Source organism: Saccopteryx leptura, chromosome 1 (assembly GCF_036850995.1).
Source record: "Saccopteryx leptura isolate mSacLep1 chromosome 1, mSacLep1_pri_phased_curated, whole genome shotgun sequence".
Lineage (NCBI taxonomy): Eukaryota > Metazoa > Chordata > Mammalia > Chiroptera > Emballonuridae > Saccopteryx > Saccopteryx leptura.
The window spans coordinates 13,058,193-13,075,361 of NC_089503.1; the positions used below are offsets into that span (position 1 = coordinate 13,058,193).

At 40.1% G+C, this 17,169-nt stretch overlaps 1 protein-coding gene across 1 annotated transcript in view; it reads right to left on the bottom strand.

Moving 5' to 3' along the window:
- MS4A13 (membrane spanning 4-domains A13) overlaps window positions 1-7,728 on the bottom strand; it is a 33,010-nt gene extending 25,282 nt beyond the window's left edge. Inside the window, exons 1-4 of the mRNA XM_066360012.1 lie at window positions 7,675-7,728; window positions 6,002-6,142; window positions 2,043-2,099; window positions 546-665 (exon numbers count right to left, since the gene is read on the bottom strand). Of these exons, the coding sequence (XP_066216109.1) occupies window positions 546-665; window positions 2,043-2,099; window positions 6,002-6,142; window positions 7,675-7,728 (372 nt within the window). The remainder of the gene's footprint in view (window positions 1-545; window positions 666-2,042; window positions 2,100-6,001; window positions 6,143-7,674) is intronic.
- Between the last annotated feature and the right edge of the window lie 9,441 nt (window positions 7,729-17,169).

Here is a 17,169-nt window from a genome sequence, read left to right on the forward strand (position 1 = left end):
TTGCAGCACTAACAATTGTGATTCTGAATTTAAAGCCAACACAACTGAAAAAAATCTACTGTGATATCAGTAAGGATATTTACATTTATTTAGTATTTCAGGACTTAAAGCAAAATGCATGTGAGATACAAAAATGTGCATTAAATGCTACATGTTAAACCAGGAATTACTAGGTGTCTACAATCCCAACTATATACATCAATAGCAGAATTCTTTTGTGGATTATGGGAATCTAGGTTTATATTTTTCTTTAAGAACATCATCAGTGGTCCCATGCATAATGCAGATACACTTACCACTGAAGCCTTCATTTTATTTACTTGTTTTATTTTAATTGGGCATGTCAAGAACTCAAACACTCTTGTGAGATTTACAAAAAATCATGCTAGAATTATTTTTGAGTTAGAACTTTAAATCAAGAGTTTATTTTTAAATCAGAGAGCTTTGTGAGGACCAATAAAAGCCTTATTTTACCTCTTAAAGCCTCAAAACGTCTGAAAAGAATCATTTTGAAATTGAGATGTTCCTATAGAACTGTCACTTACCGCTTGTCCATAATTCCTATATGACACAGAGTGAAACTGAGACAGTTCAAATACTGTTAAAAATGTTGCAACAACTGAAATAACTATACAGATGATGTTCAAGGTCAAAGCACATATGACCTGTAACAAAGATATAGGGCAAATTTATTATAATCAGAGTAAACACTTTGGTTAGGCAGTATGCTAAAAAAAAATCATCTAGTTAAAACTTTGATCTAGTTTCTGAAGCTTTATAAATGTTGGCATGCTTAAGTAAAATACTTTGGCCCAGGCTGGTTGTCTCATTGGTAGAGCATCAGCCCAGTGTGTGGAAGTCTGGGGTTCGATTCCTGGTCAGGGCACACAAGAGAAGTGCCCATCTGCTTTTCCCCTCCGTTCTCACTTCTCTCTCTCTCTCTCTCTCTCTCCTCCCCCTCTCCTGCAGCCATGGCTCAATTGGAGTAAGTTGGCTGCAGGCACTGAGGATGGCTCCATGGCCTCCAACTCAGGTGCTAAAAAATGGCTCCAGTTGCAACGGAGCAAGGGCCCCAGATGGGCAGAGCATCGCCCCCTAGTGGGCTTGCCAGGTGGATCCCAGTTGGAGCACATGCAGGAGTCTGTCTCTGCCTTCCCTCCTCTCATTAAAATATGAATAAATAAATAAATACTGTAAATCAGAGTAAAATATTTTTTTCTGGTTTACATGAAGCCTAGTTATTCTGGAGAAGACACTAATATATCATCACATCAATAAGCATACAACTTTCATTTTTGCTAAAAAATATTGCATTTTACAATCTTTTGAGTCAGTTGGAAGAAAACCTTATGTGATCGGAACAAAAGGAGTTCCACTGCAAAAAGGATAAAAGAAACAAAATGATGGGGAACACTGCTTGTAGAAATTAACCAAACAGGAATCAATGATTTTTAGTGCTGGATTTTAATTCTCTAGGAAACATCCATCAATAGTTTTGGATATCTTTACAATAATGTACAGTTTTTTAATCTATATAATTATGAGATTAGGTAAATTAATTTCTAAGGTATCATTTAACTCTAAAATTTTCCTAGTATTTTTCCATCTATACTGTAAATGGGATTTATTTTGGACATACCTTCTATTTTGTTACAAGATAAAATCCTGCTCCCAAACTAGATAGCTAGGAAAATGGAGTTTTATAGCAGTATTATGTTTGTATATAAAGGTATTAGGGCCTATTACATTTTTTCTAATGGTACAGTTTATATACACTTAAAAGAAGGTAGAATACCCCCCAAAAAAACTCCCCCAAAACAAAAACCCTATAAATTTAGAAACCTCTACATAATCATGATTCTCACCAGTAGAGCATGTTTGTCTACATTAAATTATATGCTTTTGGACTTTCACTTAATTCCTTCATTGACTTTACAAATAGGGTAGATTCCGTCATTGTTTACATACTCACTATCTTTTTAAAAAGTTTATTTAGCTTTGGGATAAGTGATTTCTAGGAGACTCTAAACATTTTAACTTACCATGCTTTGAGTTGAAAACCTTGCTATTTTTATTAAGGAGATTCCTGAAATGATAAACTGGATATAAAAACATATTTATAAATATTCATTAATAGTGCTCATCAACTTAAAATGTATTTTTAACAACTCTGTCTTCTAAGTCAGTTATTTTTATAATACTAAGAGTAACAAAATATAAAAAAAAGTTTTAGTTGAAAAAGTCAGGACATAGAGTAATGAACTGAGAATCAATAGAAAGATCACTAATAACTGAAATATATAGGAGACAGTGGGCAGACTTCTGTTTGTGGTATATGCCAAAGATGACTGAAGCAGTTCTGAATCAGGGACTAGATCTGCTTAGATCTGTGCAGGCTTTCTGAACTCATTCAATTATTATGTCTATTGCTGTTCTTCCTCATGAAATGCCACTGATTATAATACTGTATACATATCCAGAAGTGAAAGAAGTGGCCCATGAGTCCATTCCACATTGTGTTCATACAAAATATATCTCTTAACTGAGACTATGGCAGTATTAGGGTAACAGCTGCTATTCTTATTTTTGTCTTTGTTTTCAAAAAGAGGTTTCTTTATTTCATACTAGGCTACGTTGTCTGTTTCCCAGAAATATAAAGCAATGCCATACTTTTTGAAGGCATGCTGAACAATTCCCTTGAAATATTCCTTTTGTCTTGTCTGTATTGTTTTAGTGACTCTGATGAAGATCCCAATCAAGGCTAATTTGTGGAAAAACAATATTTATACTGCACCATATATCAAAAGGCCAAATCTCAAGCTTACTAATTCCTCAAAAATAACTTAAATTGACCCTGGCCGGTTGGCTCAGTGGTAGAGCGTCGGCCTGGCGTGCGGAAGTCCCGGGTTCGATTTCCGGCCAGGGCACACAAGAGAGACGCCCATCTGCTTCTCCACCCCTCCCCCTCTCCTTCTACTCTGTCTCTCTCTTCCCTTCCCGCAGCCGAGGCTCCATTGGAGCAAAAGATGGCCCAGGCACTGGGGATGGCTCCTTGGCCTCTGCCCCAGGCGCTGGAGTGGCTCTGGTCGCGACAGAGCGATGCCCCAGAGGGGCAGAGGATTGCCCCCTGGTGGGCGTGCCGGGTGGATCCTGGTCAGGCACATGCAGGAGTCTGTCTGACTGCTTCCCGGTTTCCAGCTTCAGAAAAATACAAAATCAAAACAAAACAAACAAACATAAAACAACTTAAATCTACACACTCAGCACTTCATTTTGCAATAAAAGTTAAGATTTCCAAAGACATACACAGTAAAGATAAGAGCTAATTCAGAATATAAAGTGAAAATATCTTCTGAATTCTAAATGGGAGTGCTCTCTAATGTAAACGACCAAACCATGTGCTTTACAAAATACCTTTTCAAAATTTATGACCTAAATATGAAGTTTTGCATTGTATTAAATTTAACAAAATTTTTAGATAATTTGTTCTAGGATTTGAGTATGCTATTTTTATAACATGAAAGATTAAACACTGAGGGGCGGGAAACATTCATCTGGATTGTGTCTGCAAATTCACTATTTCCTATTGCTTTGCAATTCAGTGCTTTGACACTTGCGAGCCAAGGTATAAAGGCAGAGTGGCTCTTAGAGACCACTGCTTCATCTCTAGCCTCTCAAGTAATGGCCATCTTATCTCCAATAGCCCTGATACCTTTGGTTGTAAGAAGGGTTGTGTCCTTGCTCCTTCTTTCCAACCATTCTCTCTACTCCAGCTTTGAATCAAATCATATCAGATTCTTTCACCCACTATCCCTCCTGGTTAAAGTCCTATGTTTACCCCTTGCTCACTCTTCTCTTTCTAGAGGTAATTTTAATTCTTGTCTTTAGCTCTCTCTCTAACATCTCTTAATCTTTAGTATTTCAATATATACATATAAAATCCTTCTACTACCCTGGGCTTATGGTTCTTTTTTTTTTTTTTTTGGATTTTTTTTTTTTTCTGAAGCTGGAAACGGGGAGAGACAGTCAGACAGACTCTCGCATGCACCCAACCGGGATCCACCTGGCACGCCCACCAGGGGCGACGCTCTGCTCACCAGGGGGCGATGCTCTGCCCCTCCGGGGCATCGCTCTGCCGCGACCAGAGCCACTCTAGCGTCTGGGGCAGAGGCCAAGGAGCCATCCCCAGCGCCCGGGGCCATCTTTGCTCCAATGGAGCCTTGGCTGCGGGAGGGGAAGAGAGAGACAGAGAGGAAGGAGAGGGTGGTGGAGAAGCAAATGGGCGCTTCTCCTATGTGCCCTGGCTGGGAACCGAACCCGGGTCCCCCACACACCAGGCCGACGCTCTACTGCTGAGCCAACCAGCCAGGGCCTGGTTCTTTGAATTTATCTCCTTCAATCCTTTGACTCCATGCTCAGTTAGTTGCTCCCTCCCACAGGCATTCTTTGTCCTTGTTGCTGCCAATAAGTGTAACATTTTTCAAAACTCAATTTTAAGTATCCCACTCTGACCACCAACTTCTATTTTTCTAGCTCATCAGCATTCGTGGTCTCTGCCCACTAGATGCACACACCTGAGCTGTGAAAACCAAAATTGTCTTCACACATCAAATGTCCTCTGAACAGCAAAATCACCTCTAGTTGAGAACCACGTTAAAGATGAACTGTCCATGCTCTTAGCTATTTGTGTATTAAAATTCATCATCACACAAGTACATGATTCTGATGGTCCCCCTCTCGCACCATTTATCTCACATCATCAATTTTCTCCTGATTCAGTTCCCTCAATAAAAGACTTGATATTTCCAACTTCTTGAAACAAATAACCAAACCCTCTCTTGACCCAAATTTTCCCCAGCTACCACCTCATTCTGCTATGCCACAAAACATCAAAGTCCTTAAAGGAGTTGTCTGTGATTATGTTAATTTTTCTTTTCTTCTGTCTCCTTCCTCCTCCTCCTCAGGAGTGTGCATCTAGTGGGCAGAGACCACAGATGCTGATAAACATTCTACAGTACATAGGACAGCCCCCACAACAAAGAACTATCCATTTTTAATGTAAATAGTGTCAAGGTAGGTAACAGGAAGAAAAGGTAGAAGAACAGAGAAAGGAGAAATATTTTGATAAGTAGGTAGATGGAATGTTGGGAGGTTGTGGCTCCTCCTCCTCCTCTTCTCCTTCATCTTCTTTCTTCTCCTTCTCCTCTTTCTTCCCCTTCTTCTTCTTCCTCTTCCTCCTCTTCTTTCTCCTCCTCCTCCTCCTCCTCCCTCCTCCTCCTCCTCTTCCTCTTCTTTATCCTTCTCCTCTTCTTCTTCCTCCTCTTCCCCCTCTTCCTCCTTCTCCTCTTCTTCTTCCTTCTCCTCCTTTCTTCTTCTTCTTCTTCTTCCACAAACTCTAGTCATGCCTCTGCCCCACAATTCAATTGAAACTACTTATCAGTTGATTACAGGCCTCCATATTGCTAAACCCAATGGTCAGCCCTTGTCTTATTTGACAAAATAAAATGTAATATAGGTTATCTTTCCCTATTTCTTTGTTTACTTGCTATCCAGGATGCCACACGCTACAGATTTTCCTATTACATCATGGCTGTGTAGAACCACAGAAGAGTTCAGGTGATGACAATTTTAGAAGATGTGTGAATATAAACTCACTGTGTGAGGAAGCTAAGGTAACAACAACACACATAAAAATTAACCATGCTGATGAATACTATAGTTAAGATTCTTTCTCTTTCACATATTTAAGGACAATCCAACTTACGGTTTTCATTGTATATCCACTCCTATATCTACATCCCTTCCAACAGCACTGGTAAGTTAATAGTGCTCAAAATATATTTGTCAAAAAAACAGAGTTTGATTTTGAATAAATTACCAACCTGACATTTTGTTACATAATTCTCCTGAAAACTTTGTTTAGAAACTGTTCCCTATCTTCCATTAGTCACATGCATATTATTTACTGGATGATTAAATCATATAAATGCAGTCTACTCACAACGATTCCCCATAAAGCACATCCTGTTTTGTAAGTTATAGGCTCATACTTCCCAAAGACTCCTTTAATCTGTCCCATATACAAAGTCAATATTAAAAACCACATGAAAAGATGATAGATGCCAATCAATATCTGGATAGCCTGTGAGAAGAGAATGCCGTTAGTACTGAAATCATGTAATTTATAACAAAATTACAGTAAATAAGAAAACATTCAACACTTTTACTAAAGATAAAAGTAAAACATCAGTACACTTAACCATGTATTTCTTGGATTGGTTTACCCAAAAAGAAGGTTATTTAACTGTTTTAACTTTAATAGTTCCAGCTGTTTGTAAAGCAAGTAGTCTATGTAAAACATATATGCAATTGGCTAATATTAAAAATACATTTTAGAGAAGTAGGGGTTTTTTGCATAGAAAAGTCACTTTTGGGGTTAGCAATCTCATGCATTTTTATAGATTTAGAGTGTAAAGCTGACCAGGCTGTGGCACAGTGGATAGAGCATAGAACTAGGATGCTGAGGACCTTGTTGGAAACCCCAAGGTCGCCAGCTTGAGATGGTTCACCAGCTTGAGTGCAGGCTCGCTGGCTTGAGCGTGGGATCATAGATATCACCCCATGATTGCTGGCTTGAAGCCCAAGGTTGCTGGCTTGAGCAAGGGGTCACTGGCTGAGATGGAGTCCCCTAGTCAAGGCACATATGAGAAAGCAATCAATGAACAACTAAAGTGCTACAATAAGTTGATGTTTCTCATCTCTCTTCCTTCCTGTTTGTCTGTCCCTGTCTCTCTCTCACTCTAACTAAAAAACAAAAATAAAAACAAACAAAAAACAGAGTTTAAGTTACATTATTGGCAACCATGACATATCAATTTAGCCAAAGCTTATTAAGAACTCTACAAGAAAGCAAGGCTGCTGGTGTGTGGAGAAAGACAAGATGGCTTTTCTTATTTAATGATGGTTCCTAACTTAAAGCCAATGAGGGAGTTTCTGGAGAACTTTGTCCTCCCCCAGAAAAAAAAATGCGTGCAAAGGGTTATGATATGTATGTGAGTCTGAGAAGAAGATTCAGAGCTTTCTTCGGATGTTTAAGGGGTCTGTGACTCCAAGTTGAACAGTCAGATAGGAGACTCAGACATTTGGTCTACACAGTAGTCAATTTCAAATTTCAAAAGAGAAGTTCACATCCAGTGGAAAAGTTTTTCTCCTCCAGATGTGAAAGCATGATCTTCATAATTCCTTGCTGTTTTTATCAAGAGAGCTACATAAACTGTTTACAGCTTAAGAAACATATTAATAATCATATTACTAAATAGACATCAATACAGTATTTAAATGAGATCAGCAATAGATTTCTTTCACAGTTTAAAAAAAAGCCACTTTTTATTCCTACTTTGGATTTTATCTATTACCCTGTATATGTTAGTTTAGTCAGTGCGCTTATACCTAACAGACATCTAACAAACACACACACAACCTTGTGTGTGTGTTTATGAGATAGCATGGGATCAGTCAAAATTTATATTAGACAATCAACATTTAAAATAAAACAAGAGCAATTTTTACCCTTTTGACTTAACCAAATCTGACCCTTTCCAGATCCACCAATATTCCTTATTAAATTGAAGTAGTGCATGACCCCAAATTTAGTCAAAGTGAAGTTGTACTTACCCCAAATACAAGTGCATTTGCTGTAGAGATTCTTGAACACACACATCCAGCCATACTGCCAGCATTTCCTCTATATGATTGTCTCTAATCTTTAGTGATATCTTTAGTTAGTAAACTTCTACAAAAGAATACAGAACACGTATACACGCTTTGCTCAAAAGAAAATACGTTAAGTTTGATTCTTTCCTTGTTATTTCACCACCTCCTCCCCAAACTCAAGGCAATTGTTTCCTTCTTTCCAGGCCTTTCCTCTGCCCCTCCCCCCTCGCCCAGCTCCCACCCGGCAGGGCCGGCCTGCTTTCTCTGAGTCTCTCTCTATTGCGCTTGACAGTGGTGTCCAGAGGCGTGCTGTGGAATGGAGCGCCGGACACCTGTATCATTTTCTTAACCAGTGTCACCCCAATAAATTCAACTTAAAATGAAAAGAACAGAAAAGAAATCCCATAAGCAAAGCGACATCATTACCTCTCATTTTACTTGTTGGAGGTCCCAAGGATGGAGCGTGGCCCTTGCAGGTCCAGGCCGGCTAAGGGTGTCTCCACGCGTGGGCCTGGCTGAACAGCTGGGCTCTCAGCCGGCAGCACCGTCAGGATCAGGTCCCCAGACCCTGCCCAGAGGTCATCTCTCAGGTAGCAAGGAGCCAAGGACCCAGGGGGCCGTCAGGGTCCTTCCTGGCCGCTCTGACCTCCAACGGCCAGGCAGTGGCATGGTCCTTGCGCGCCTGCGCGCCCACTCCTAGTGGGGCAGGGCGGGACAGTTTCTGCGCAGACGCACTGGGGCCTGGTGGCCCACGTGGTCTGATCCTCACCCGCTACCACTTTGGGGAATCTCTAGAAGTAACTTCGCCAAACCGCTATTTCTGATGTTGGTCCTTCTGGTGCGTTTCTTGTACGCGTATCTGCTGCAAAGCGACCAACATCACAGATGAAATGTCAACCCCTCACCTTTTCTGTCCTCAAATTTTGGCCGCAAATGCACTTTAGAAGATGTAAATAATGAGAAGGCAAGTAGCTGACTCAGTGGTTCACTTAAGAAAATTTAAAAAGGCCAAATAAGGAAGTTAATGAAGGAAATATTTAGCAAGACACTGGAATAACTTTCTCATCTACCTACTGAGGTGAGTTTACCTTCCAGGCTATACCTGGCATCATGCCCTATTTGATGTGGACAGTGGTTAAAACGATGTTTATAAAGAGATGTGTAAACAAGTAGCGGTACCAGCTGGAAGATATACAAGAATTGGATCTGAGGGGGATGAGGAAGTGGAAAAAACAGAAAAAACAAAACAAAACAAACTCAAGGAAACACTATCTTTAGTTCCCTTCTTGTCCAGTTTAGATCCCGCAGCCCATCACTTTAGTAATACTGACAATATCTTAAGTTTTTTACCTTTCTGTTATTTTATCATCCCCTCTAGCTAAACCTTAACCCTGGGTGAAATCATATAGGTGTTTATGTGGACTCACGTCTGAAGCAGTTTGTCTATAAATTTGTGATCACCCCCCAAATGAGCTCTTGGTGCAGCCTGTCAGTCCTCCTCTGTTTCTTTGATCAGTTTATTCTGTTTCCATTATTTTTCCAGCATCACCCTTTCTGTTCAGTATTCTGACTCTACCCCTGGCCCCTCACTTCTACTCTGACCGGGATGCCACTGGTCATCTAGGAGCCTCCTACAATGGTCGTTACCATTACTACAAACCTGATGGTATCTGCGACATGACATCTTCCTTTCTGTTACGTAGATAAACCACCCTTTCTCATAACTTTGGTCATGTCCTTCATACACTTATTTGACTCCTTGAAACTTACACTGCCGTTTATTTCGTATCGTATCTCTAGTCTACTGCTCACAAACAGGGAATATTTTTAAATGAGTATAAGCGATAAAATATCCCTTAATTTTTGTGAGCAGTGTATATTCACTATCTCTATTACCTGGGTTGTTCCCATGGCCTTTTAAACATGCCTACATTTCTCCCATTTCAAAAACAAGAAAAGCCAAAAACCCTGATAAAAATCCTTTGATGAACCATCTTTGTCCTGTTATTACCCCCATTGCAAATGAGTTTAATGTGTATACTGTACATGGAAATACTCTGTAAATAGCAAAGCTTCATAGATATCTAAAAGACAAGGTGTTTAATGATATTAATGTACAAAATAATATGGCCTCCAACAAGGGCCATTGGGCATTTGTTTTCCAAACAGAAAGGGATGAATAAGGGAACTCTAGTGACTTGGGCACCCTGTAAGTTATCATCAAAGTAATTTTATTGGTCTGCTTTGTCAGAGCAACTGCTCTATAACCAGTATCAAATCCAAAATAAAATTTAAAAATATACCATAAAAGGCTTATTTCCTAGTAATATTTTATTGAGGAAAGGGTAATATTAACAGGACATTTTTAAAATAGTTTTATTTAGACAGTCAACTTTAACAGGGTGGCATTGGTCAACTATAGCACATAGATTTAGAGAAAACATCTCCAGATCATTTTGACATTTGATTATGTTGTATACCCATCACCCAAAGTCAAACCGTCCTCCTTCACCCTTTACTTGGTTTTCTTTATGCTCCGCCCCTCCCTCCACCCTCCTCCCACTCTTCCTTTCCCCTCCCCCTGGTAACCACTGCACTCTTATCTGTGTTAACAGGACATTTTTAACTTTAAGATTGTTGCAGACTTCTTTTTGGTCCTCTCGTCCTTCACCCGTGCTAATGTGGGTGGTGGTGTGTAGGAAGAAGCAGTGGCAGGGAGATGTACACAGTTATCATTAGTGACCAACTAAGAACAAACCAGTCCATTTAAGCTATATGTTCTTCTTTCTAAATTTCTGTTGTTTTTAATTTAAATCACACATCTAATTACTTGGTTTTGCGCTCATTTATATTTTTTTCATTGCAAATATGCAAGCATTTTTGTTATTGGCCAAGACATGTGTTCTCAAAAACAGGGAGTTCATTTTATAAAGAAAGGTACCTCCTAGTGCACCTTCCTTCGACCTTAACACACCACATGTTGTAATGTGGGCCTAAAGGGCTTGACCAGTATGGTCTTTATACCGCATGCAATTTGCTACACGAGTGTGAATAGCCAGAGTTGTCTCTATCAGTGAAATGGTTCGAGGTGAGAGTCACTAAATGCTTTACTCTTGTCTTCTGTGTTTATCTTTTTATGGGTTAGGTTTTTAAAAATGCATATAAAAGGGAACATTCCAGCATTGTTCTGTGGTCCACAGTTTGAGGAGCACCAACTTGTGTCAAGCATCATGGCTCCATGTTTTGCCAAACAGGCTCCAACTTGAAACTAGAGGCATAGAGAGTCAGATCCAGTTTTCTGGGGAAGGAAATGGTGATGGAGAGGTGACTTAGGCTGGAGAGCCCAGTGCAGAAACCAAGACCCAGTCATATAAATTAGGTCAGAGTGAAGGCGGGGGGTGGGGTGGAGAGCCAAAAGGGTTAGAGTTCCTAATGAAATAAAGCAAATTCTAAACCTCAATCACTGGTGATCAAAGGATGGCAATATATTCATTTGATGTCCGTTTAGGATTGGTTTAGAAATAATACCATGTGCCATTTATTGGGCACTATTTGGCTTACATTAATCTCCTTTATTTAATTCTTACGATAATCCTGTAATAGATTTAATTGTCATCTTATGTGTGGAGAAATTGAATCCTAGCACGGTGAGCAATCTGATTGAGATCACACAGTTGGGAAGTGACAGAGGGTCTGTGTGTCTGAATTCAAACCGTGTACTGAAATAGGACCCCTGCAGGGAACTGAGTCAGACTGAGTGTGTAGGTGAAGATAAGCCACCCAGGCAGTGGAGTCAGACAAAGGCGTGGAAACTGTGTGATGTCTGAACTTGAGTAGCAGCCTCTGGTGGCAAGTGTGGTCCAGAGAAGCACTTGTGACACGACGTTGACAGATTTCGCCACCAGATGGCCTTCATGGTTAATCTTTGCCTTAAAAATATTTTTTTATGTATGTTTGAGGCAATTACACTTTCATCTCTTTCTGAAATATCAAGAAATGACTTTGAAACCTGAAGAGGCAAGAAAATGTGTCCCTCTGCTTCTTCCCTGACACTGTGCCACCCTTCAAAGTGACAGATGGTTTGGAAACTTACAACAGTGTTTGTAGAAGATGTCTATTTGAGTCAAATATCTTGAATTATAGAATTAATAGAAAATAGTGTATCTTTTGATGAAGACAGAGATATTTTCTTTAATTCTTAGGAGAGACAGTAGGAAAAAGGATGAGGAATTTGTTGTTAGGCTGATGCTTGAATGCCAGCTTCCCCTTCACTAGCTGTGTGACCTTAGGTAGTGACATTTATTTAAACTCCATTTCTTCATCTGTGAGATGGAATTGCACTGACTTCCTTTTGGTTGAGATGAGGAATAACTAATTCTCTGGATATAATAATTCTACCCTAATCCCTGTCATATGGTGTATATTTAACAGAAAGTAGTTTCTCTTCTTCTTATTCATACCGGTGTATCTATTGTATTAATTTGTAAAACCATTAGCCACAGCCACCATCACAGCCACCTGGCCCATGCAGGTTCACATTTGATTCGGACAGACAGTAATGAAACAACGGAGCCAAGAACTGGTGAGCCATCACCTTTAATCCTAGCTTGCACCTGGTGGGCAAGAAATACACATAGTGGGAAAACACTTCCCTTTCCATTCAGGGCTCCAAAGCTACGGACTTATCCGAGTTTCCTATAATCAAAGGTTTGTACCTCACCAGCCTTATTCACCTCTGTTCCCTATCTCCTTCTCTCTGCACAAACTGGCTTCTCCTTCAGCACTCCGCCATCTTGGCTGCTTCTCCTCTCCTCCACGTGGCCTTTCTCTGCTCTCCTCTCTAATGCTAATCTCAGGAACTGAGAGAGAGCAAGCTCCCGGTCTGCCCCCATTTTATAGTGTAGAAATCAAAACCTTTAATCCAATATACAAACAAGGAAGTCTCTGATACAAAGTCACTTATCTGAGGCATAATGGGAGTCCTCATGAGAGTGCACCACCCCACATCATGCAATCAAACCTTAGGGTATAACAACCCTGCCTGCTTACAGCCTGTCCCCCACACCCAATACAAACTATAAGCGAGCAAACATACATATCATATTTACAAACTTATTTGACCAACATAATTTAAATTAGTTTCATCTTATTTTGGTCCTCTAATGTGTGGATGAAAAAGGGGCCATGTGCTGAACCTGACAAGCTCAGAGAAAGCCTGCAGGGTGGCCTGGCAGACTCAGAGACATAAAGCAGCCACACAGCATGGTCTGAAATTGAAACTTTCTAACTAAAAGCAGTTCAAAGTAGGTAGTCCTGTCCTAGGGCAGTATTTTTCTCTAACAAATGTCCATGCTTACCTTAATCTAGCCTGTCTGCTATCTTTTGCATTTACAATAATGTACCTGATAACATGTAGATAATCTTTTTCTTCTGCCCCTCTCAGGGCAGGCATTCCACCAGAGCAGGAACCAACAAACCTCATTGTTATTATCATGTTAATTTACTATCTTATTCCTGACTATGTAAAAGAAGTTTTAATAGATACACTTTTACTTTTTGTCCAATCCCAGTGATTTCCCCATTTTGCTTTCTCTCACTGCCTAATCTATCACCAATCAAGTTCATGTAACTCCCTTCGTCTTCCCCTTTGATTCCGATGTATAAAGTAAGTGGTGAAACCGCCATTTTCCGAAGCATTTTCTCAATCTGTTGAGACTTTGCTTCCCAACAATTGTTGACAGTTTGGCTAAAATGGACTAATAACCAACCATTAAAATGAGAATATGGAAACATAAAAATACATATGTAAAACTCCATAAATGTTGTGTAGAGAAAAGAATATGCCTATCAATGAATAGAAATACAACAAACAGAACTGAGTTTTCAACCACCATCATTCCGTGAATGTTGGTTGAGGACTGTAGGCCCAGTAGCCATGGCCATCACAACCACCAGGCAGGTGCAGGTTCTCATTAGATTCGGACAGACGGTAGAGAAACTGTGGAGCTGAAACCTGGTGGGCCATACCTTTTATTCTAGCCTCGCAACAGGCTGGCGAGTACACAGAAACACACAGGGCACCTAATCTCACTCACATGTTCTCCGATTCTACAACCAGGAGAATCTTTCCTGGTTTTTCCTAGAATCAAAGGCCCCACCAGCCTCTGTCACCTCTGGTTCCCCATCTGCATGCCTTCTCCCTTCTCAACTCTGCACAAACTGGCTTCTCCTTCAGCACCCTGCCATCTTGGCTGCTTCTCTGCAAAAACATGGCCTCCTTCTTCTTAAAACTTTTTGGTGCAAAACCCCTCCTCCAGCACACATTAGCATAACAAAGCCCCTTCCCAAGCAGGAAGGTAATTAGCAGTAGCACTTGGCAGCGCCATTTTTAACAAAATGAGCATAAAAATCACATTTTACAAACTTATTTGCCCAACAAGGACTTACTATATGCCACATACTCTTTCAAGTGAAGGAGTTTCAGTAATAAACAATGCAGAGTAGACAAGTCCCATCACTCAGGGACTTCTATTCTAGAGAAGAGAAACAAAGATATAAATGATAGAACCATCAGATCGTGACAAGTGAGTTGTATGTAGGCTGAGAATTAACATGAAGTGGGAGGGAGTGTCTAGAGCAGGGGTCCCCAAACTACGGCCCGCGGGCCGCATGCGGCCCCCTGAGGCCATTTATTCGGCCCCGCTGCACTTCCAGAAGGGGCACCTCTTTCATTGGTGGTCAGTGAGAGGAGCATAGTTCCCCTTGAAATACTGGTCAGTTTGTTGATTTAAATTTACTTGTTCTTTATTTTAAATATTGTATTTATTCCCGTTTTGTTTTTTTACTTTAAAATAAGATATGTGCAGTGTGCATAGGGATTTGTTCATAGTTTTTTTATAGTCTGGCCCTCCAACGGTCTGAGGGACAGTGAACTGGCCCCCTGTGTAAAAAGTTTGGGGACCCCTGGTCTAGAGAACACAGTGAAACTGGGTGGTCAGTGAAGGCCTGTGTTATGTTGTTGATTATTCCTGTCATTTTTTCCAAATTCTTGAAATATTGCTTTATAATTGAAACATATATTTCAGAAGCTATTTAAAGTGATAACTATAGAGTTACCTAAATTACTTTAAGGATTTAGGTTTCATAGTTGAAATTTAGAATAGTGGTCCTCAGACTGATGCACATTAGAATTGTTGTAAGACTTTCTAAAAAATAATCCTTATGCCCAAGCTGAGCCCAGGACAATTGGTAGACTTGTTAGGCTGGCACTCAGGCATCAGGAGTCTTAAAAATTGCCCAGGTGATTGATTCTAGTCTATAGCTTTGGCTGAAAATCAGTGGCTTAAAAAATGTTGCATATTCCAGCTTCTAACACTAACATACCCGCATAAATCTCACTTCAGCTTAAATCGACTCCATTTGTTTCCCCATTCAATGATACCCTTTTCCAAATTTGTCTGTCTCAGAGATTTCCTACTGATAAAATTTTCAAGAGGTCTTAGGAAAGAGAAAGTGTTTAAGAGAACCTGTTGCCACTCCACAGTCGCAAACAAAAGGTCTGCAAACGATATATCCTGGACGCAGCTCAGCTTGTTATTTTGATAAGAACCTAATTCGCATTTACTTAAAAGAAAAAAAAAATGTATGTGGGTTTTATATAATAAGTTTTGATAAAGTTTTCTACCATCTTGTGACTTGGATTGCTCCTGTCAGAAACTTCAATATTCACTGCAGTTGTTTCCTGCAAAATGCAAAAGCATAACTTTTACAAGTTTCATTTCCTATAAAGATAAAAGCACAGAGACTTGTGAATAGATCTCTGGGCGCTCTTTCACTGCAGAAACTGATGGAGAATGTGTCAGTTATAGACAGAGTGAGAGGGTCTTGTCACGTAGGTCCAGCCCGTTCTCTCTTGCTTGTTCTCATCTGGTTCGTAGAGTGATATTGCTCTTGTGTTTGACACTGCAGCCCACAGATTTGTTCCTGTCATATCAGCTGAAGTGGTTGTTCCTGTCAAAGCTGAGAAAATCTTGGTTTGATGCTTGAGAACATTGGAAGTCACACACAGTTTTCAGAATGTCAATAAATTAGAAATGGGACAACAGACCCCAGCTCTTAAGTGAACAAAGGCAGCCAAACTTTGCAACATCCTCTTGACCAGTAACAGCAGATTAATATATCTGAATGATATAAACTTCACAAAAGCAGGGATTTTTGTTTGTGTTGTCCTCTCTTATACTGTGTACTCACCACCTAAGGCGGTACCAAGACATGGAAGGCGCTAAATAAATATTTGGATTTTCTAAATGAATGTAGCCTTGTATCTATCTGTACCTGCAGGTTTCAGACCACCCACCTGTTGGGTAATTCCTTTCCCTGCTTCTCACTCAGAATGCTGAATCATCTCTCTTCTTTCCTTTAGGACCAAACATTCCAAAACAGAGTCTGCTCTCACAGTTCTAAAGTTTTCATGTCACATTCATTTTTTAATTGATTTTAGTTTATTGTGTTTACATAGATTCTAGTGACATTCATTTTTTATCGAATTGCAGTCTGTCCTCTCTCATTCATACTTTTCTAAAATTGTTTCCCCTCATGCTGCCAGTGACTCCCAACTGCCTAATCCATTGACCTCTACTCAACTCTCATTCTGTGGGATTTCTTAGCAACACTCTCAGCTGCCTCCGTGCCCTTTGAGACTCTCATCCTCAGTTTCCGAGACAGATCGCTCAGGCTCAGGAAGTCCCTCTCCTGCTTTATTAGACACCCTCAACTCCATCTTCAGGAACTTCACTTTCTCCAACAGCTAAACGAGGTCATTCCTTATGAAGTATCGCCTTCCCCTGGGAGCTCTTATTCGTTCCCATAACCTGCTAGCAGTTCTAGGTGAATACTTCATGCAATTACATTTTCAATCCTGTTCTCTCATCTGATAGTCAAACTATCATTTCCAGATATTGCAATACAAATCATGGTGAATCTTCAATCTACAGTGTAGAACTATAGATCCGGCATTCTGAGATCATGATCCAATTCCCATGCTTCCCCTTTCTCAGCTTCCTTTCTCCTGCTCCCCCCACCCCATTATCTAAGCTCAAAGCTGAAAGATGCCTTGAAGACCCTGCATAGTGTGGTTCCAGCCTTTCTCCACTGTCTTAAGTCTGATTACACTCTGATTCAACCACGATTTATCCGGCTTATTCTATTAGTGCCCCCAAACATAACTAGAATGCCTTTCTTTTCATCCTATGTAGATATTGCTTTTACATTTACTGTATAATTTCTGCCTACTCTCTAAGGTTCAGCTCAATGCTCCCTCCTCCATGACATATTCTTGTACTGCTCTCGTGTTCACCTAGCTCACTCTCATTCTGTAGTATTACTGAGCAATTATTTTGTGGTAGGCACTATGGCATTTTACTGTTATTTAGTCCTTCCTCGTTGTCTAATATCACT